This window comes from Panulirus ornatus, chromosome 46 (assembly GCF_036320965.1).
Source record: "Panulirus ornatus isolate Po-2019 chromosome 46, ASM3632096v1, whole genome shotgun sequence".
Lineage (NCBI taxonomy): Eukaryota > Metazoa > Arthropoda > Malacostraca > Decapoda > Palinuridae > Panulirus > Panulirus ornatus.
This window is the reverse complement of record NC_092269.1, coordinates 1,451,982-1,474,505: the sequence shown is the minus strand read 5'-3', so window position 1 is coordinate 1,474,505 and position 22,524 is coordinate 1,451,982. Positions and strand designations below refer to the sequence as shown.

Here is a 22,524-nt window from a genome sequence, read left to right as displayed (position 1 = left end):
GCAAAATTATCAGTCTCAACTGGCTCAACACACCTTAGTATGCAAAGTAGAGTAGTAAGGATTTTTCATTCTATCTATCTATCTACCTATCTATATATCTATATCTCTGGCGCCTGTTCCAATTGGAACACCCTCAGATGGGTGGCCATGGCAATCGAGTGAATAACAAGTGAACTCCAGTACCGCTTCTTAGCATTTATGCCTCACCCTTAACAGGCCACTGGCAGAGGGCAACTCTAGCACAGTGTTTACTGAGGCTCGTACCTAATGTGCATACTGACTAATTATATCTAATGCTCCTACCAACTACATCTACCTAATGCTCTTGCCCAAATGTTCCAACCTACTGTTTCTATCTACTGCTCCTACCATTATGCCAAAAGGCAGGGCTAGCGAATAGTGCAGGAAAAACTAAAGTTATGAAGAATGAGCTGTGTGAGTTAAAATGTTGTCACGTGTTACATACGACAAAAAGAGATTTTTCATAAAAATTATAATAGTTTAAGCTTCATCTTACTACTTGGATTCAAGATGATTAAGTAGTTTTAGAGGCTGTGCGTATCTGGTCCACCAAATGAAAATGAAAGCAAATAAAAGCCACTCTACAAAATCTGAGTATTAAACTAATATCACCGATAAGGTTAAACAGGAAAATATGATTATATAGTGGTTTTTAACATTCTAAACGCAATAACTGCCACCAAGATATTAGATATAACAAGTTTATGGATCAGGTTCACGGAAAAGAATTCAAACAACAAACATGAAGGGAAAAATAAAATACCGAATATTACATCAATATGAAGACATGAATTGAGATACATGCGTAATTATCCCACAAATAAAAAAGTTATTCAAGTCTACATGACGCTGGAAGATGAAGGAAATACATGACCTCCTCACCTACCTGGTGCAGGTAATGGTCAGGTAAAATCCTGGGAACCCTGGCAAAGACTAACGTCACATTTTACCTCAGTTGACCCGACTCCTGAGGTCTGCAGGATCATCTCACACCTCCTTCTATGAGAGATCACAGGCTTGGGACAGTACACCTCATCAAGCACAAGGATTTTCTTACGGAAGTCGGTCTTCTTGAAGCTTTCCATCCCCTGCAAGACTGTTCTATGTAGATTCAATATTTACATTTTATTCACAGAAAACGTTAGCAGATTGTGCTATCAAAGAAAACAGAATATTTATTTTTTTGGGAAATTTATCTAATTTATTTTGACCCCGATAACACGTTGCTTCATCAATCATGTGAAATATTAGAAACATAGAAGACTAATACTGCATGTGAATTTGTAAAAGTATGAATGAATAAAGTACGAGACATTATCATGTAAAGAAAACTTCGCTACAGATCTTTCCTCTAAGAATAATTTCATATACCTATATTATGCAGAACACATACATAATCGGCCATACATATAGTGAGAGTGTATGTGCTCTTAGAATTATTTTCATCTGAAGAAGGTATTAAGATCATTTGGTCAGTGAAAGTAGCATAACGTTGACTCTGCTTGAACTTACATCGCAAGTGAAATGTCACCCTTCTGTCTGAAATAATCTTTCTTATCTAGCACATTATGTTTTTTATAAGTACTATTGATTTGTATAATAATTTATGGTTGTCGAAGAAAAATAATTTTAGGACAGCAATCTTACTTTGTTTACAAACATTAAATGACCAGCTGGGTACCTTGGGTCGTCGACTCTTCGTACGAGACAGTTGTTTTCTTTATTCGAGATGGAGTTGTTTCGTGCATTATTGGACTTCTTAGTTGACTGGAATTTATGTATATTAATGTTTGTTATGTACTCTGTGATAATCAGCATCAGTGGAACGCTTGTGAACTTCATGATGGGGCTGGTGCCGCTCCCACATTTCTTCCTGCAGGCCTTCAAGTTTGGCAAGATGGCTCATAGTGTTGGAGTTAACAAAATAATATCTTGTTTAGAAGTACCCAAGAGGTAACTAACCGTTCATAAACTCTTTGTAATGTATTTTAAAGGTATTTCAATTCATGTTTTATATGAATAGCGATTATTATTTCATGGAAAATAGTGTCACATACTAAGTACTTTTGCTTTGCAATGCATTTGTCGAGTTTAGAGAATTCAAGAACAGATGCTGAGTAGGATTTGAATGATATTGAATAAGGTTGATGTTACTGATGGTTATGTATATCGGGAAAATGTGGTTAGTAAATGTAAATGTAGGTAAAACACTTTTCAGAAATCAGGAGAACCTGTAATCCCTTACTTAACTTTCCTAATAGTTGAGAATTATCCATGTCTAATATTCTAAAGAACACATGGAATCCCTTACTTCGAGTAACACCCAATACCACCAAAATTTAAGAGGATTGTAGTAGAGTTGGTGAAATACATTTGTAATGCTGTAGGAGACCCAGTCAATAAATGAAATATATCTATCACTTATCTATTTGTATTTCATGAATTCCTTTTCCAATCTCTTAAATGGATGATATGACACCATACTTTTCGGTGTCTGAAAAATTAGTTTTTCAAGTAAAGTGAAGAAATTGTTTCTCTCTTTTGAAAAGAAAGAACATTATATAAGAAAAATACAAACGAAAAACAACCTTCTCATGGAGGCATATCACTAAGATAGAGGTAAACAATACACTGACTGTCGTTGACATGTCTCACCAGCTGGTACTAAGCTCTTTTCGTATTGGTACAAATCCCACTTATTGATGATGCTTCAGATATGAAGAGCCATGTTCCACATGTTTCTATTCTTTTGGATGGTATGTATTTAGTTTCATTTTGACAGTTATTGTGAGGTATTCAGTGCTGTTCAGTGGTATATGGGGGTGGTTGTTGTCAAGGGAGACCCATCAAAATATACCAATAATACCCATGATTATTGTGCAACTGCCGGTGAATTCTACAAACAGATGACAAACCATCCATAAATCTCATAAGTGCCTATTGTATGCAGTCCCAGCTTCAGATCAATAGAGTACAAAGAGCTCCTTAACATATGGTTCAGGTGAAAATCTAACTCCGAAAAGGGCTTTTCAAAATGTATATTCTCATTTATGTCATTAGCTGTCTTCTTACCTCTCTTCTTTTGCTGAAATATAGCTTTGCATATATTTAGAGAGGTTAGGTGAGATTTTGTTTATTTTTTACAAATATTATCCCAACTTTTATGTTCTTTTAGCACATTTATGTAACCCTCACCATTGTCACCTGATTGAACATCATTCATTATAATATATGGCCTTTAAAGCATGCCTCACAATTCTTCTTGTATTCTCTAAACAGCACACTAGTATTATAGAACAAAATTACTTTTTTAAATATACAGGTAAGCTTAACTTTAACCAGTTACCTTAATTTGAAACATAAAGTTGTAGTTTAGCCTTGCATTGTATCTAACTACAGCATATAACAATATTTCTTTTGCAGTTGTACTATAGTACTGTTTATTTTTCTGGAGACTAGAAAAAGGCTGAAAGTGAATGATTACCTTTAGTTTCAATAATTCATTACTTTAGCTTTGCAGTGAACTAGCTTTGGATACAGAGTGATTTTGTTTTGCAGTTCACATATATTGTTTAGGATGGTCAGTAATATTTGTAAAGCATGATTTGGATCATTATATTGTATTCTTCAGTATTGCATAAAGCAGTAGAGGTAAATCATGAATAGCTGGGACACTGTGGAGTAATTTACTCCAGTAGTACCTATAAAAACTATTCTCAACCACCTACAGTTCATTTCCATTTTGAATATTTCATTTGAAGTATACTAGACACCACATGACTGAACTAATTGCCAATGAATCTTAGAATAAACAATAGACTAAGCGCCTCTTTTGCACCATCATTCAAATCCCCTACAAACAGCTAATCCATATGGTCTTCAGGAGTGAACTGTATTAATGCAAGAATGTTTTTACTATAAATCTTATTTACTCTGGAAGTTTTCTTAGGTTATGTTGATTGTTTATATGTTTAACCCACTTTTACAGTAATTAACCTCTCATTACCTTGCTCTTCATTAAATCTCGCCATTATCACTTTATTGAATCACCTGAAAATTTGGCTCTCCCTCCCCCTAATTTTTTCTAGGCTAGATTAGCATATATTAGAGTAGATAATATAAGGTTAGTACCCAAACTTAGTTTAAACAACCTAGTCTTAACTTAAGCTAGCCTAGAAAAATGTTCGGGGGGAATTGGTTTGGAAAATTTTGAAAAAATATTCCTGGATTACATATAACTTGTAATGTTATGGTATACAAATTTATACTCAGAAGGATGCAACAAATGAAATGACCAGTTGTGGGGTAGCATTTTCCTGTGAACCAGATGTTAAGTTATATGTATGAGAGGAGATAGATTGAGAATCATTGATGAGAATATTAGATGCTGGAGAAAGCCAGTTTTAAAATCAGTCACATGAACTATTTTTAATCTAATAAGATGGATAGGAGAAAGAGATAGGAAAAGGCAGGAGATGAGATAGTGGGTGATACGTTGTAAGTAATCAGTTGTAGAGCTACAGGATACAGTAAACCATGTTAGATGTTATTATACACACAGGAGGATTTAAATGTAAGGTGTCATTAGAAGGTAGAGTAAAGGGCAAGATATAAGAAATGCAGACTTGAGGAATTACAGTCTTTGAACAACATGGTAGGTAGTTGTTGATGTTACAATTTGATTGTGGACAAAAATGGGAATCACTAGTATGAGAAAGTACAGCCTCTCTCCTCCAGAAGTAGTTTCCTTGAATAAAGCAGTCTTGCCTAGAAGTACTCACAGCCTCTCTCCTCCAGAAGTAGTTTCCTTGAATAAAGCAGTCTTGCCTAGAAGTATTCACAGCCTCTCTCCTCCAGTAGTAGTTTCCTTGAATAAAGCAGTCTTGCCCAGAAGTATTCAGCGTTATTACATTGTATAAGAAAAGTTATATATACTTTGTTAAGATTGGCTTTGAGTAATCCAGATTTGCTTTAAGATATGTAGTCTTCCTTAGAGATTCAGTTACATCATCTTAATTCTGATAATTTAATCATTTTCAGATGGTTCATTCATTTCTATATTTCTGCCTCCATGATAGTGACAGTGGCTTTGCTGCAGATGTGGAAACTGTACATATTGAGGGATCCTCTGCCATCTTGGGTAAATGTTACTCTTGATGTCTTCACCACACCAGACAGAAAACCAGCAGGTGCACACTATACTTATTCATTTTTTATTGCTTTACGGTAGTTTAGGATTCTATACATCAACAGCTAGGATGTTATTACACATGCATATGCATGTGTCATTACTTTTGGGCATACACTCACATAGACTGGACATTTAGGATTTGAGTAATGTGGTCTCAAGGAAACGTGATTTTAATACTGAAGCTCTCATTATAGAGTATGTAATGGGAGATTAAGTAATGATTAAAAGAATTTTCCATGCAGGTTCATTCTGATGATTAAAAGAATTTTCCATGCAGGTTCATTCTGATGATTAAAAGAATTTTCCATGCAGATTCATTCTGAAATAATTTTGTTGAACACTTCATCTGTTACAGACTTTTTTCATTAGGCAGTATAAATGAAGGTTATAAGTTTCATCATTAACATTTGCCACAACAGCAAAAACATACTGCACAGTATTTTATCCTTTCATATCTTTCTCTAGAGCCACAGGAGTTTCCATGCACTGAAAAGTTAATCTAATGTATTGCACAAGTATGTGATTTCTATGCAACTGTAATTCTTTTGCTGGGTGTGATTTCCATTACAGCTGCTAAATGAACAGCATAGATTTTAAGAAATTGCATCTCTTTGAAATTTCATTTTGCATTAATGGCTCTATTTCCAAAATATTTTTACTTCAAAGACAGTTATCCTGCTTTGTTTATGCTGTCATTCATCTTTAGTATCCCCCAATCCATTCTGTGGGGGTGTATGTTATTCCTTTGTCCATCCTTCCTGAATATACAATTTCTCTTCAGAATTATTATAGATTTTATCACAGTTGGTAGATTGTTTATCCCATTGGTCATCAACTTAGATTCAGAGATGGAGTCAAATCACATCCATTTGTTTGTCCATACATTTTGCCATAACTTTACCTTTCAGTAACTAACTTGGCAAAATGATGGTTGATTTTTATCAGATTTGACTACATTACTTATTTACTGTGAGCTTCACAGAGCATCATGTGGAGCTGAATCTTTTCCATGCATATTTTTTGAACTTTTTATGCCATACGGTCATTCTGTACCTTTTATGAAGAAGGTTGGACTTTATTAAGACATCTGTAAAAAAGATATTTAATTATATCTTATTGGTTGTTTTCTATATTATAAGTAAAGGTTTCATACAAAGTCTCTTTTACATGAGTTTCATTGTTGACAGCTCCACTTTCTGGCATGGTATATAACAGTAATACTCAAAATATTTATAAAAAATTTAGCTTGATGTACAGCTCTCCCAAGTGAAGGAGGACTTTCATTTTATAGTAGAGGAAGTGAGGCAGTTTATTGGAGAAATTGCAGAAAGATGCATTCAACTAGTGCAGTACCTAACATAAATTGTTCTTGTATCAGTAACTGATTTATCTGAGTGATATTTGTTATAACCTTTTATTATCTTCTTTCAGTAAATGCCACCACAGCTGCATTAGGACTGTCTTTGCTTGCCCTGCAGATATATCGCAGGTTGTATGAGAACCTGTTTGTCAGTGTGTTCAGTTCTGGTCGTATGAATATATTACATTATATCGTTGGCATCACCCATTATTTAGGAGCTGTGCTTCTGCTGGTATCTCAGGCCCCAGGGTTTGATGGCAAAGGTACATCAGGTATTTGCTTCTTAGAGCATATCTAGAATTTTGTTTTCTGACATTGCATTTGCTATAATCATAGGTAACAAGCTTTGATTTATGATAAATCCTTGTTTATATGATCCATTACATTGTATTTTGTTTGAAGATGTGTATTGTACATATGGTAAAACTGTTATACACGTTTCAGATTCTCTGTGACTGAGAAGTTAAGCAAGGTATTAACCAAAAATAATCGAGTCACATAGTATAGATGTACCTTGTTATTATCCTAAATTTCTTCACTTTCTGTAAATTGGTGATAAGGAAGTTTGCTGCCTTTTCTTTTGTTACTTTTAACATTAACAGTATATGCTAATCTAAGACTATGGAGAGAATGCAGATATGATCTTGTTAGATCTCAATATGTATTTTCTTTTTCTTTCAGAATCACATGTTTCATTTTCTGCAGTGGAGTTCAGGCATATCATTGGAACTTTAGTATGCTTTTTTGGGTTCGTAGTACAGAACCGTAGTCTGCATTTATTAGCTTCATTAAGGAAAAATCAAGGTAAGACTTTGGGGGCATGGATTAAAAAGAAAATATTTGTTAAAGGTTGTAAATATGACTAAAACAAAGTATTACAAGTGAGTTGCGTAATATAGTTGTGATAGAAGACATAGAGCAAGATGATGGGACCTTTTGAAGTTTGAGTGTGTCAGTTGCCATAATGGATTACTAGGCAGAGATAGGGTTTGGTAATTTCTCGGTCCCTAGCAAACCAGCTGTACAAGGTACCAGTGTCACAGATGATTCAAACATGATATTGAATCTCCAAAACACAAACATCAACACAAAGGGCGGTGGATAAATTAAATGCCTTCAGAACAATAACTGGTACCATTATCAGGCAAGAAAACAATCCTTCAGCATCTATACAAACCATTCATCTGCACCACCATATTCATGCCTCTCTTGCCCTTTCAAAAGTAAGCACATAATTACAAACCACATGAAACAAAGCTCTCAAAACAATCTTTAGTTTTTTAGCAACTGCAAACATACAACACCTGCACAACAAAATAAAAATAGTTCCAATACAGTCCCACTTCAACATGCTTGGTATTTAATTCTAAGTCCTTCCCACCCAAACCACAACATAATACATCATCCCCCATACAGAATTAAAGGCTCACCCTGGCACCATACTTCAATAGCTTATATTCCCAGATCCCTCTCACCCCTCTGCAAACATAACATTGTCAAAAATATTAGTAATCTTATTTTCCTTAATGCTCATAAAATTTATCTTGAATAATTCTTTAATTTTTCTTCGGTGAAGATACTTAAAGACAGAAACATTTTGTAGAATAATGAATAATAGTGATAAAAACTTAATAGTGTAATTATTTGAATTGTTTTATGTTGTACAGGTACTTTATTGTATTCTATAACTTTTGTATTTCATTTTGCTGTGTACAGTTGGAAGTAAGTCATTTCAAAAAGAGTGGAAAACTTATCGACATTTCAGAATCATTAAGACTTTCTCTGTCTACTCTGGGAACGATGAAAATAGTGATGTAAAAGATAAAATGATAACCAGTGCTTAGAGTTCCACACCTTTAGGTGCAATGAAAATGATAGATGAAAAATTTATATGAGTGAGTGACAAGATGAATATGTATTTATTAGTATAAATAACGACAGGGTAAGAGAGTTGTGTGGTAATAAAAAGAGTGTGATTGAGAGAGCAGATGAGATGTGTTGAAATAGTTTGGACATATGGAGAGAATGAGTGAGGAAAGGTTGACAAAGAGCAGATGAGGGTGTGTTGAAATAGTTTGGACATATGGAGAGAATGAGTGAGGAAAGGTTGACAAAGAGAATATATGTCTCAGATGTAGAGGGAACATTGAGAAGTGGGAGACCAAATTGGAGGTGGAAGGATGGAGTTAAAAAGACTTTGAGCAATCAGGGCCTGAACATACAAGAGGGTGAAAGGTGTGCCCAGAATAGAGTGAATTGGAACATTGTGGTGTACTGGGGTTGACAAGTTGTCAGTGGATTGAACCAGGGCATGTGAAACATCTGGAGTAAACCATGAAAAGGTCTGTGGGGCCTGGATGTGGATAGGGAGCAGTGATTTCGGTGTTTTACATATGACAGATAGATCTGGCAGCGGATGGAACCATGGAAGCGGAAGTGAATCATAGGGTGGGGGAGGGGGCGAAAATCCTGGGAGCCTTGAAGAATGTGTGGAAGTCGAGAACATTATCTCGGAAAGCAAAAATGGGTATGTTTGAAGGAATAGTGGTTCCAACAATGTTGTATGGTTGCGAGGCGTGGGTTATGGATGGAGTTGTGCGCAGGAGGGTGGATGTGCTGGAAATGAGATGTTTGAGGACAATGTGTGGTGTGAGGTGGTTTGATCGGGTAAGTAATGTAAGGGTAAGAGAGATGTGTGGAAATAAAAAGAGCGTGGTTAAGAGAGCAGAAGAGGGTGTTTTGAAATGGTTTGGGCACATGGAGAGAATGAGTGAGGAAAGATTGACCAAGAGGATATATGTGTTGGAGGTGGAGGGAACGAGGAGAAGTGGGAGACCAAATTGGAGGTGGATAGATGGAGTGAAAAAGATTTTGAGTGATCGGGGCCTAAACATGCAGGAGGGTGAAAGGCAGGCAAGGAATAGAGTGAATTGGATCGATGTGGTATACCGGGGTTGACGTGCTGTCAGTGGATTGAATCAGGGCATGTGAAGCATCTGGGGTAAACCATGGAAAGCTGTGTGGGGCCTGGATGTGGAAAGGGAGTTGTGGTTTCGGGCATTATTGCATGACAGCTAGAGACTGAGTGTGAACGAATGAGGCCTTTGTTGTCTTTTCCTAGCACTACCCCGCACACATGAGGGGGGAGGGGGATGGTATTCCATGTGTGGTGAGGTGGCGATGGGAATGAATAAAGGCAGACAGTGTGAATTGTGTGCATGGGTATATATGTATGTGTCTGTGTGTGTACATATATGTGTACATTGTGATGTATAGGTATGTATATTTGCGTGTGTGGACGTGTGTGTATATACATGTGTATGGGGGTGGGTTGGGCCATTTCTTTCGTCTGTTTCCTTGCGCTACCTCGCATGTTTACCAAATGGCGTCCTAGCTTCGTCTCTTCGATGTATATCAACTGACTGTTATATTCCTCTCTTGTGTCTCCCCTGATGATGTGATTATTACACGAAAGTGCACTTGGGAACTTTTCGTGTTTCATTTTCCCCGTGGACTCATAGGAATATATTTCATACTTAATCACTGTTTCCCATGTCAGCGAGGAAGCACTAGGGAACAGACAGAGAATAGACCATTCACTCATATACATGTAATGTACATAAATGCCCATACACGCACATATACATACATATACATATCAACATATACATATGTATACATACTCATACGCAGATATATACATATATACACATGTAAATATTCCTACTTGCTTGCCTTCATCCATTCCCAGCGCCACCACACCCCTCAGAAAACAGCATCGCTACCCCCTGCTTCCACCACACCCCTCAGAAAACAGCATCGCTAACCCCTGCTTCAGTGAAGTAGTGCCACGAAAACAGACAAAAAGGCCACATTCATTCACACTCAGTCTCTAGCTGTTATGTGTAATGCACCAAAACCACGTGTATATGTGTCTATGTGTATGAGAGTGGATGAGTCTTTCTTCATCTATTTCCTGGCACTACCTCATAGTATGATAAATAAATACACAAGTTAGGTCATAGCACAGATACCAAGAAAATAATTGAAAGTAATAATGTTACACTTTCCATTCACATAAGTCACAAAAGTGATTTTAAAGGTAAAATACATATGATAAGAGTAAAAGATTATCCCTGGGACAGGGAAGAAAGAATAATGCTCACATATTCCTTGCATGTCGTAGAAGATGACTAAAAGGGGCAGGAAAACCTCTCTTCTTCAATTACTTTCCAGAAACAGGAACAGAGCAAGGAGCCAAGTGAGAAATCTTCCCTCTAAGGTTCTGTCATCTGTTCTTGACACTAACTGGCTCATGTGGGAAATGGCAAGCGTATATGAAAAGAAAAGTTTGAAAGAATAAAAGATGTTATATCAGGGGAATTGGATTTGTGATGCCATGACAGCCCAGGTTATTGTGAATGAATCATAAGAGGTTTTAATTGCTGAACAACTGTTGAAGGAAATAATAACACAATTCTTGGTAAGAAAGCAAAAGTGTGAACGAGGAGTAAGTAATAAATACCAGGGGCCCTTGTATAATAACAGGTTATGTTCCTTGAGATATGTTGTTATGCGAGTCATTGAAACTCATGGTATGAGGGGTTTAAGGGCTGCAACCTCCAGCAGCCTGATCAAGCAGATGAGCAACAGGACTGCATGGTCTCAGACAAACTGTAGGGGTAAAACATCTTTAAAATCATCATAAGGTATTTGTAAGATAGAGTATGAAAGCTTTTGCATTCCCATTAAACCTTTTGTTTTTAGTTGTCCATGTTTAAGTAGTTCTTTTATCAGAAATAGTTATGCATGGTGACACTTCATTATATCATTTACTCATGTAATAAAAATAGATATTTATATCTTTATGTAATGTGCCTTCAGGAAGAAAGGTAACAGAAAGGCATGTGATGCCTCAGGGTGGAATGTTTGAGATTTTATCATGCCCACACATGTTAGCAGAAGTGCTAATTTATGTGGGCATCCTCCTCATCCTTCACACACACATAGGCTGGGGCATTGTCACACTCTGGGTTATCTCTAATCAGGTATGTCTTATTAGTTTTCCATTTCATTAATTGTTACTGTTTTTCGTCTTTACCTAATGACATTTTATATCAGATAAATGTATGTATACTAATGATCTCTTTGAAATTGTAATTTACTACTTAATCTGTTTTACATGGGATAAACTTTTGGTTGGTTTATTGTTTGATGTTAGTAAATCAGAATTTTACGCTTCTAAGCAAAGGAGGTTGAGCATTACAGTTTGTCTTTAACTGTATCCTAAGCTGTTGAATTCTGAAATAGATATCCAAGTAATGAAGCATATATTTCATCTTTGAGCTACTTTTTTTTCACCTGAGGAGTCAAGCCCCCAAACTTTTTTTTGTCTGTTTTTTTGAAGTCATAGGGACTTCTAAGATTGTTTAGTTATGAGGTAATTGAATTTTTATATGGTTTGTAAGATTTCAGTTTTCTGTTGCATTGTAGTGAGAAATTTTCTTTTCTGCCTCCACAGGTACAAGTAGCAATCATGAACCACAAATGGTATCAGGAGACCTTCAAGGACTACCCACTGAAACGCAGAGCCATTTTTCCCTTCTTGGTATGAGTACTTCTGGTACAAGAAGTTGTTTCTCTTGCATTTACTGTTGATATTCTTGGGACCAATAAACAGCATGAGATGTTCCTTTTTGGTACCAAATACCAATGTTGCTGCAAACCAAAACTTTGCTTGCACAGCATGGGAAATATTCATGTGATGTTTTCATCATAAAAGGGTTAAAGGAAGCAAAACTTAATATAGAAATTGTTTTTTGGGCAGTCATATATATCAAGGGAAGATTTAATTTTTCATACATGATAGTCGTTTCCCGAATTGGTGAGGTAGTGCCAGGAACAGACGAAGATATTGTTATTATTTCTAAATGAAGCAGTGTACTGTAGGGACAGTTTTACTACCTTAAGGATATGAATTAAAAAGTATTTGAAGTTAAAAAAAAAAGATTTTTGAAGGTTAGAAAGTGAGCACAAAAGACTCTGAATTCTAGAAATTAAAACTAAAGCAGAAAAAATTATTGTAGAAAAAAAGAAGACAAAGTGGCTGAATCTGAAGGTTTCTTCTGAAAGTAATTATAAAAATTATAAATTTCAGTATATCAAAAAAAAAAAGAGATATAAAAGTTAAAATGAAGCTGACAATGCAAATAACCTATTTAAAAAAAAAAGAGATGTGAATGAAGATGATAGTGCTGATAACCTAGGAGCACTGTGTCTCATACCTCAAAATTGATTCTGTTGAATTAATATGCCTTTTTGTATTAATGTGGTAACCTGAGAACTTTTGTCCGTGATTTCAAGTTATTGGCAAAATGTTTTTTGTGAGCTTTTTATGTATAATCTTAGCATGTTCCTCATTACAAAGCTTCCATACTGTTTTTTCTCAATCTTTCAGTCCAAAACATCTTCAATCTTCCTTTATAGCTATAACTATTCAGGAAATCTCCCACCAGTACTTTTGTCAACTCCACATGTTCACACCACCTATACAGTCATGTAGTATTTCATGAAAATACTTGAGTCCAGAGCACCAAACAACTAAGCAGCTAATCCAAGCAATAACACCACATTCTTAGTTTTTGAGAATTGTTCTTGGATTATTAGCTCAGAGATTTAACCACCAAAAATAGCTGGTTTTCATTTTTGAAAGCCAGGTGTTTGAGAAAGCACTTGTATATCACATACAAAAAAACAATTAACTTTGCTAAGTATGACTAAAGTCATGAAACACAGTTCTCCAAAATATGACTACAATCCACAGCTGTCAAAAACAGTTTGTACATCGTATATGGTTTATTAACCCTCCCCCAAACAAGAAATGATGCTAGGGTCCCATAAAGTGCTGCCATCATGTGGTAGCTAGCTGAATCCTTACTCATAAATGATGATCTAGACAGCTGACTGCAGCCATCCATGTGGTGATTCATTTATGGCTTTTATTTTTTTGTGTTCACATTTATTTATATAATTTATGGATCTTATGTTGTCAAAATATCATCTGTGTGCCTTTTGTATTGTAATGCATAAATAAAGATAATGATAATATACAGTGCCGTTGATGAATGTTCACAAATTGGCAACATGGCACAGTTTAGCATCTCTTTAAATCTTGTAGTTTAATGTTTTTTTTGTGCCCCTTACAGTTCAATCATGAAAGTGTGTTATATAAGATAATGCACATGTAAAGATATAAAAATCAATACACAGTGTTTTTATGAGCTTTCATGAGTTTACAATGGGATGCTATTTTACATCCACTTAAACATGGCTTTTTAATTTTTTTCATGTCCTCTACCATTCATTCATCAATATGAGTATAAAGAGCAAGAAATCTGTTAGACTTGAGTTAGTTTATGCCATCCTGCAGGCATCACTCATTAGTACTTTATTTTCTATTTTTTCTCTGGTATTAGATGTTGATTTTAAGAAATATGAATTCTAGATATGGAAACTCTATGGTTTCACTTTGGTGAAAACTGATAAAAAAGGACCGATCACCATTTTCATATTTAACTGGAGGATTCACACTCTTTAGGAATGCAGCTGTTGATTAATCCTGCACCCATAGGGTTAAAAACCCAGAAAACCCCATTGGGAAAGCCATTTTCATAATCCTAAAAAATCTGAAAGACAAACATTACTCAAGTCCCAAGGCATTCACACTGTACATGTATCAGTTCACTATTAATTCTTCAAGTCAAACTCAATGTCTTCAATAATTTCTTATTTTTGGTGAAGCATCCAGGAGGCATTAGGTTTACAAGACAGATATCACTCACTCACAAACTCATTACCAAATACATCAAAAGAATTGATTAGTACTGTACTTTACAACAGGGCTTCATTACAAAATGCACACTTGGATTATTCAATACAAAATATCAAGAGATATAGATTTGTTTGATAGGACAAGTATTTTATTTATTTATTACACTTTGTTGCTGTCTCCCGCGTTAGCAAGGTAGCGCAAGGAAACAGACGAAAGAATGGCCCAACCTACCCACATACACATGTATATACATACACATTCACACATGCACATATACATACCTATACATTTCACTGTATACATATATATACACACACAGATAGGACAAGTACTAATATCTATTCTTTGAGTAATTATGACTCATCTTTACAATTATTTGAGAAATTACGACTCATCTTTACAATTCTTTGAGAAACTTGAGACATATCTTTACAAAATAATCTCTCTTTGTGAGATAGTTCAAATGCAATACTGAAAGCCATATAAGAATCATCTTGAGCTCTACCAACCATAGTACTCGACTACAAAATTCTTTCAGATTCAGTATGATAACTTTCATGAACACTAACAGAAAGTAAATCCACACCTATGTGGGCTTGCATTCATGTGACGATCTGCTAAAATGCATGCAGGACTGCTGTTTACACTGTATATCCATACAGCAGACTGTATATATGTTATCAGGTAATGACTGTCATACAAAACTCATTGGACATAAAAATATCTTAATAACTAATAACTGCAAGATTATAATAACTATAATATGCTTTGCTTGTGTTTCATGGGCCATAAAGATGCAACTACATATGATTAATTTTTTCATACTTTACCTTTCTTGCCTTTGCAAGGTAGCATATGGAACAGACAAAATCCTTGCTTTGCTCCTTCTGTTCCCCATTTTAGAAAGTTAATATAGGTAGGAAGGATTTCCTTCCCTTCACAATTCACTTCAATGACACTCCTGTGATGTTGGGTAAAAGTCTTTCTCCCACTCTAACAAGAACAGGAATGAAAGTATTCAGTGATAAGGTAATCTGAGTAATATTTAGCCAAAATCTCTTGAATGTAAAACAGAATACATATTCATGAGGCCCACAGTATTATAACAGCAAACCTTATCCCACAGGTATGTGGTAAAGACCATATCACAAACATGTCAGTAACAGCTTGTTTATATTAAAAACACTAGTTTAAAATAAAATGTATAATGAAATTAGCCAAATTTTCAATAAGTTTTCATAAATTATAGTGACTAGTCCTTCAACAAACACATTCATAGCAAATTCTCACCAAACATTATACTTGAGAAGACTGACTTCCAGTCAGGCGATGGCTTTTGAGGAAACACATTAGCATGAGCATATACCAACACTTCACTTAAGGCAGTTCGCCAGGTGTGCAGGCGAAGGAGAAGTGGAGCAGTAAGAGGATACTTAGTACAGTTGCTGAGGTCTTCATTAAAAAGTGTTGAAAAGTAAATGTCACCTGGAAATGAGTGAATGTATTATAAAGCATGCAAATATATGAAGTGCAACACTTTTACTCGTATATACAGTGGAGAATATAATGGGTGTTTTACAACAGAACTTACCGCAGGAAGGTATACAATGTCTATATAAGCAACATCCACAAACTGTCTACCTCTATGCAGATCCTCCTCTAAACACCAGTCTACGCATATCTCAAAACACTATTTTACAACCTTCATACACATACCATGTACCTATTTCCATCTTTATTCATAACTGCCTTTCCTGCCTTTGTAAATTAGAGTCAAAAACAGATAAACAATGGCATTATTTGCACACATATTCTCTGGCTATGAACTGAAACCAAGGCTTACCACTCATAGCCAAGTCCCACAAACCAACTTCCATGGTTTACCCTGATTGCATCATATGCCTTGGTTCAGCCCAATAATATTATGTTAACCTCTACATATCACATTGATCTAATCCATTCTATCCAATCCAAGCCACTTGCCCTCCTAAATATTAAGGCCTAGATACCCTATGGCTTCATGTATTCAACCCTTCCATTTCTTATCTTCCCTTCCCCACTGTTTCCTTTCCTTTTGACCCAAAGATCACCTTAATCAGTCTTTCTTTGCACTTGTTTTCCATATATTTGAATTATTTCAGCACATCCCACCCACCTGGCCTTCTCAATCAGACTGCACTCTACCACATCTTAATCTTACACGGTTATTCCTTACATGATCATCTCACCTCAAACCACACAGTCTTTCAAGTAATTTGTTTCCAAAACATCCACCTAGTTCTTTCTTACGCAGTTAGGCCAAAGACTTGTATCCATGCAACACTGTCAGGACTACTATACTATCTACCTATATTCTATATATCTCACACCTGTTCCCTTTGGAAACTCCCTTAAGGGGGTGGCTACAGCAAAAGTCTCCATAAATGGTGAATTACTACACATTCAAAGCTATCTATTTTTGCCCTTGTAGGCAATGATATTTCCTTTCATACAATCCTTAAACCAACATGGATCTTAGTCCCATCTTCCACCCTGAAATACATCAGCCCTCATTATTCTACCTGCTGTCATGTCCATTTCCAGGAACCAGGAGCAATCCACTTCCTTGACATCCTCCCAGTTTCACTTAAGAACATCCTGTCTTGCTTCCCTGTTGCACCTCATCACCTTCCTTTTGCTTACATTTTCTTGTAACTTTCTCCTTTTACACACTCTCCCAAACTTTGTCCCCAGCTTCTGGGTTTCTCTCTCAAGTCTGCCACCTGACCCATGTCATCTGCAAACAGCAATTGATTCACCACCCATGCCAACCTCCAGCATACTATAAGCCTGCACTTTCCACCAAGAACCTCATATTTACATCCCTTAACACCCTTTCCATGAAGAGATTACAAAACCAAGGTAACATCACACATCCATAATGCATATGCATCTTCACTAGCAATCACTCGTCTTCTTTCCCACTAGTACATACGCCTGACTCTCTCCATAAACACTCCTGACTGCTCTTAGCAACCCTTCATTCATCCATTATATTTGTAGCACCTTCCAAAAAGCCCCTTTATCAATGCAGTTTCATGACATTCATACATAACACATACAAATCCTTTTCTCCTAGTATCACTCACAAGTCCTTCAAAGCAAACACCTGGTCCATGCATCCTCTGTTTCTGGTTACTTTACTCCAGTGCTATCTTACAGTCATTCTTTTCATATCCATCATCTCCCTATGTCCACATGTTAAGGTTAACAATCCCTTGCATATCCATATAATTTTCTCATCCCTGCCTCTACTACCCAGCTCCCAGTCTAAAGTTTAGAATATTCATTCAGCTACTAACGTACAGTGGTTTGGGTGACAATATATTTTATAGTAGAGCTAGCTGCTTAATTTTTCAGTGCTGTACAAAATGGTGCTTGAAGAAAACATACGCAATAGTACTTTCCAATCAAAGAAGCTGGACCCTAACTTGTAAGTTCATTGTGTTTCTAAAAAACATCTTCCATTTCTATAGCACCTGACTTCAAAAGGCCAGTTAATCATAGCCCTAAGTTGTTTACCTTCAGTGTGGTCACAGATCACACGTGCACCAAACATCCTGTCAACACACGAGTTAAGGAAGAGTGATGCAGGGCTCTCATGTTGTTTCAAGTATATCCATATCATCATCAAGAGGTAAAGGTGCATAAAATTTTGGGTGTCCTTTTCTAATCTTAAGCCACTGTCCAGGGAAGAGAACTCAATGATCTAAAAGGATAACAAATGTTGTATTTGTTTTTATGGGTAGTGATTAGCTAAGGTGTAAGAACTCGCAAGTAAGACTTAGGGTGGTTCAGTTTTCCTTCCCTGATGGTCCAGCTGCTCTGACTGGACAGAAGGGCCTAAAAGTAACCTAATATGCAACCAGTAACCAAGTGCAGGAAATGCACAAACAATGCTGCAGAAAATATACTTTCTCGATAGATGGATAGCTATCCAATTACAACTAAACACTTTTCCTTTGCATAGGGTACTAATAGTGCTATGAAGATTCTTACCTTTCACTCTGTTGGAACCAGAAATGTTTAGGAGGAATAAGTAGAGAGGATTGACATTAAGGAGCCATACAGTAAATGCCAACAATCCTCTCATCAGATTCAGTCCCATTCTCAGCTGTGCAATACATCAGTGAATTAAAAACATATTTCATACTACTCTCCACTAGAATTAAAACTTTCACTTTAGCCTTAACTATCTCACTTACTCTATTATCTTTTTATAATTTTGTTACATTATATACCCAACAAGTTACTGGGTAGATTCATTACAGAGTAAATTTTTGTTACATTATATACCCAACAAGTAACTGGGTAGATTCATTACACAGTAAATATTCACTATGTTGTAACTGGTAATTCAGAAAGTCCTTTACTTTGCAAGTTGGAAAGCTGTCAAACACTACAACATGATCATGAAATGCTATATATATCATTCAATATACACTACCTTGCTGATGTGGGAAACAGTGATTAAGTATGATAGATAAATAATATTTATTTATTTATTTATTTATTTTGCTTTGTCGCTGTCTCCCGCGTTTGCGAGGTAGCGCAAGAAAACAGACGAAAGAAATGGCCCAACCCACCCCCATACACATGTATATACATACACGTCCACACCCGCAAATATACATACCCATACATCTCAATGTACACATATATATATACACACACAGACACATACATATATACACATGCACACAATCCACACTGTCTGCCTTTATTCATTCCCATCGCCACCTCGCCACACATGGAATAACATCCCCCTCCCCCCTCATGTGTGCGAGGTAGCGCTAGGAAAAGACAACAAAGGCCCCATTCGTTCACACTCAGTCTCTAGCTGTCATGCAATAATGCCCGAAACCACAGCTCCCTTTCCACATCCAGGCCCCACAGAACTTTCCATGGTTTACCCCAGACGCTTCATATGCCCTGATTCAATCCATTGACAGCACGTCGACCCCGGTATACCACATCGATCCAATTCACTCTATTCCTTGCCCGCCTTTCACCCTCCTGAATGTTCAGGCCCCAATCACTCAAAATCTTTTTCACTCCATCTTGGATGATATTTATTTATCTATCTAAGATGTGATAGACAGATAAATATCATTCAATATTGGTCACATAATGTCCAAAGCATAATCCAATCAAACTTTGATATAACAGAGATTCATACCAAAAGTGATGAGCTGTCAGACATCATGAGTCCTATGGGGCATAACAATACAAGTATTGACAGACTGAGATAAATTAAATTATGTGCATTACAGTGAATCTAACTAATATGAGATGAAAAAACAAATCAACTGGCTACTAATAGAAGTCCATTATACACAGAATTTCAGCAATAGAGGGTAAACAACTTACCAGGACAAATACCAGGTAGTAAATAGTTGTGGTTGGCAGAAGAAATATGACTAGAGTAAATACCACAGCAGTGAGGACCCTCGTTAAAGACATATGGCCTCCTAATTCATAACTATCCACACGTTGTTTTAGGGGATTCCACTTCCGGCCACGAAATGCACGCCACTGAGATCTCAAAAGTGAGATCTGCAGCATGTGGATTCTGCAGTAATTATTTGATTTTATGACAGGGAAACAGAAAACATATAGAAATAATACAAAAAGGCTTAGAAGGCAACATTTACTGCTCAGATTTTAATAAGAAACTCAAGATATGTAGTTAAAAGGGAAAATCTAAGTATATTAGTTATCATAGTTATCACAAATTCATATAGCAAGATATATATTGACAGCTTATACAAATAAAATGCATATGCACTTCCACTCTGAAAAAAAAAATGCTTAAGGAGTACTTTTCTACATGATTGCTATCATATTTAGTTTATTCATTTATTTATTTCATTTATCATACTTAGTCAGTCTCCTGCATCAGCAAGGTGGTGCAAGGAAACAAACGAAAGAATGGCCCAACCCACTCAAATACAAATGTATATACATACATGCCCACACACACACATATACATACCTATACGTTTCAATGCATATGTATATATACATACACAGACATTTACATATATACACATGTACATATTCATACTTGCTGCCTTCATCCATTCACGTCACCACCCTGCCACACATGAAATGGCAACACTCTCCCCCCATGCGGGCACAAATTAGCACCAGGAAAGACAACAAAGGCCGCATTTGTTCACACTCAGTCTCTAGCTGTTGTGCGTAATGCACTGAACCCACAGCTCCCTTTCCACATCCAGGCCCCACAAAACTTTCCATGGTTTACCCCAGACGCTTCACATGCCCTGGTTCAATCCACTGACAGTATATCTACCCTGGTATACCACAATGTTCCAATTCACTCTATTCCTTGCATGCCTTTCACCCTCCTGTATGTTCAGGCCCCGATCGCTCAAAATCTTTTTTGCTCCATCCTTCTACCTCCAATCTGGTCTCCTACTTCTCCTCTTTCCCTCCACCTCTGACACATATATCCTCTTTGTCAATCTTTCCTCACTCATTCCATGTGACCAAACCATTTCAATACACCCTCTTCTGCTCTCTCAACCACACTCTTTTTATTACCACACATCTCTCTTACCCTTTCGTTACTCAATCAAACCACCTCACACCACATATTGTCCTCAAGCATTTCATTTCCAACACATCTACCCTCCTCCGCACAACCCTATCTATAGCCAATGCTTCGCAACCATATAACATTGTTGGAACCACTATTCCTTCAAACATACCCAATTTTGCTCTACGAGATAACGTTCTCACTTTCCACACATTCTTCAACGCCTCCAGAACCTTTGCCCCCTACCCCACCCTGTGACTCACTTCTGCTTCCATCCGCTGCTAAATCCACTCCCAGATATTTAAAACATTTCATATATATATTCATTTATTTATTATTTTATTTTGCTTTGTCGCTGTCTCCCGCGTTTGCGAGGTAGCGCAAGGAAACAGACGAAAGAAATGGCCCAACCCACCCCCATACACATGTATATACATACACGTCCACACACGCAAATATACATACCTATACATCTCAATGTACACATATATATACACACACAGACACATACATATATACCCATGCACACAATTCACACTGTCTGCCTTTATTCATTCCCATCGCCACCTCGCCACACATGGAATACCATCCCCCTCCCCCCTCATGTGTGCGAGGTAGCACTAGGAAAAGACAACAAAGGCCCCATTCGTTCACACTCAGTCTCTAGCTGTCATGCAATAATGCCCGAAACCACAGCTTCCTTTCCACATCCAGGCCCCACACAACTTTCCATGGTTTACCCCAGACGCTTCACATGCCCTGATTCAATCCACTGACAGCACGTCAACCCCGGTACACCACATCGATCCAATTCACTCTATTCCTTACCCGCCTTTCACCCTCCTGCATGTTCAGGCCCCGATCACTCAATATTTATATTTATTTAAAGTCTCCTGCGTCAGCAAGGTAGCGCAAGGAAACAGACGAAAGAATGGCCCAACTCACCCACATACACGTATATACATACACATCCACACATGCACATATACATACCTATAGTATACATATATATACATACATAGACATATACCTATAAACACATGTACATAATTCATATTACAGAGGTATAAGTTTGTTGAGTATTCCTGGGAAATTATATGGGAGGGTATTGATTGACAGGGTGAGGGCATGCACAGAGCATCAGGCTGGGGAAGAGCAGTGTGGTTTCAGAAGTGGTAGAGGATATGTGGCTCAGGTGTTTGCTTTGATGAATGTAAGTAAGAAATACTAAGAAAAGCAAATGGATTTATATGTAGCAATTTTATTAAAAAAGGGGGTGACTGTATTGTTGACTGGTTGGTAAGGTTATTTAATGTATGTATGACTCATGGTGAGGTGCCTGAGGATTGGCGGAATGCGTGCATAGTGCCATTGTACAAAGGCAAAGGGGATAAGAGTGAGTGCTCAAATTACAGAGGTATAAGTTTGTTGAGTATTCCTGGCAAATTATATGGGAGGGTATTGATTGAGAGGGTGAAGGCATGTACAGAGCATCAGACTGGGGAAAAGCAGTGTGGTTT

General features: G+C 36.8%; 2 protein-coding genes across 10 annotated transcripts in view; one reads left to right on the top strand and one right to left on the bottom strand.

Annotated features, from left to right (window-relative positions):
* The first annotated feature begins 1,689 nt into the window (after positions 1-1,689).
* LOC139763044 (polyprenal reductase-like) lies at positions 1,690-13,679 on the top strand. 2 transcript variants are annotated; one of them, XM_071688604.1, is made up of 6 exons: positions 1,690-1,974; positions 5,062-5,210; positions 6,644-6,835; positions 7,254-7,376; positions 11,457-11,620; positions 12,094-13,679. In XM_071688604.1, the coding sequence occupies exons 1-6, from the start codon at positions 1,751-1,753 to the stop codon at positions 12,184-12,186; spliced, it is 945 nt and encodes a 314-aa protein (XP_071544705.1). In that variant the 5' UTR covers positions 1,690-1,750; the 3' UTR covers positions 12,187-13,679. The 2 variants fall into 2 exon arrangements, with proteins under 2 accessions (XP_071544705.1, XP_071544706.1); XM_071688605.1 differs by lacking the exon at positions 11,457-11,620.
* Positions 13,680-14,343: 664 nt separating this feature from the next.
* Positions 14,344-22,524, bottom strand: part of PIG-Q (phosphatidylinositol glycan anchor biosynthesis class Q) — an 81,823-nt gene continuing 73,642 nt past the window's right edge. For all 8 annotated transcript variants that reach the window (XM_071688596.1, XM_071688602.1, XM_071688598.1 and 5 more), the window contains 3 exons: positions 19,813-20,014; positions 18,442-18,556; positions 14,344-15,888 (listed from right to left, as the gene is read on the bottom strand). In XM_071688596.1, the coding sequence (XP_071544697.1) occupies positions 15,677-15,888; positions 18,442-18,556; positions 19,813-20,014 (529 nt within the window). In that variant the 3' untranslated portion in view covers positions 14,344-15,676. The remainder of the gene's footprint in view (positions 15,889-18,441; positions 18,557-19,812; positions 20,015-22,524) is intronic.

Excerpts from the sequence above, each read along its gene's own strand:
- LOC139763044 (XM_071688604.1), top strand. The coding sequence starts at position 1,751 with ATGGAGTTGTTTCGTGCATTATTGGACTTCTTAGTTGACTGGAATTTA. Across the intron at positions 1,975-5,061 it reads TGTTTAGAAGTACCCAAGAG|ATGGTTCATTCATTTCTATA; the intron begins GTAACTAACCGT and ends AATCATTTTCAG. Across the intron at positions 11,621-12,093 it reads TCTGGGTTATCTCTAATCAG|GTACAAGTAGCAATCATGAA; the intron begins GTATGTCTTATT and ends CTGCCTCCACAG.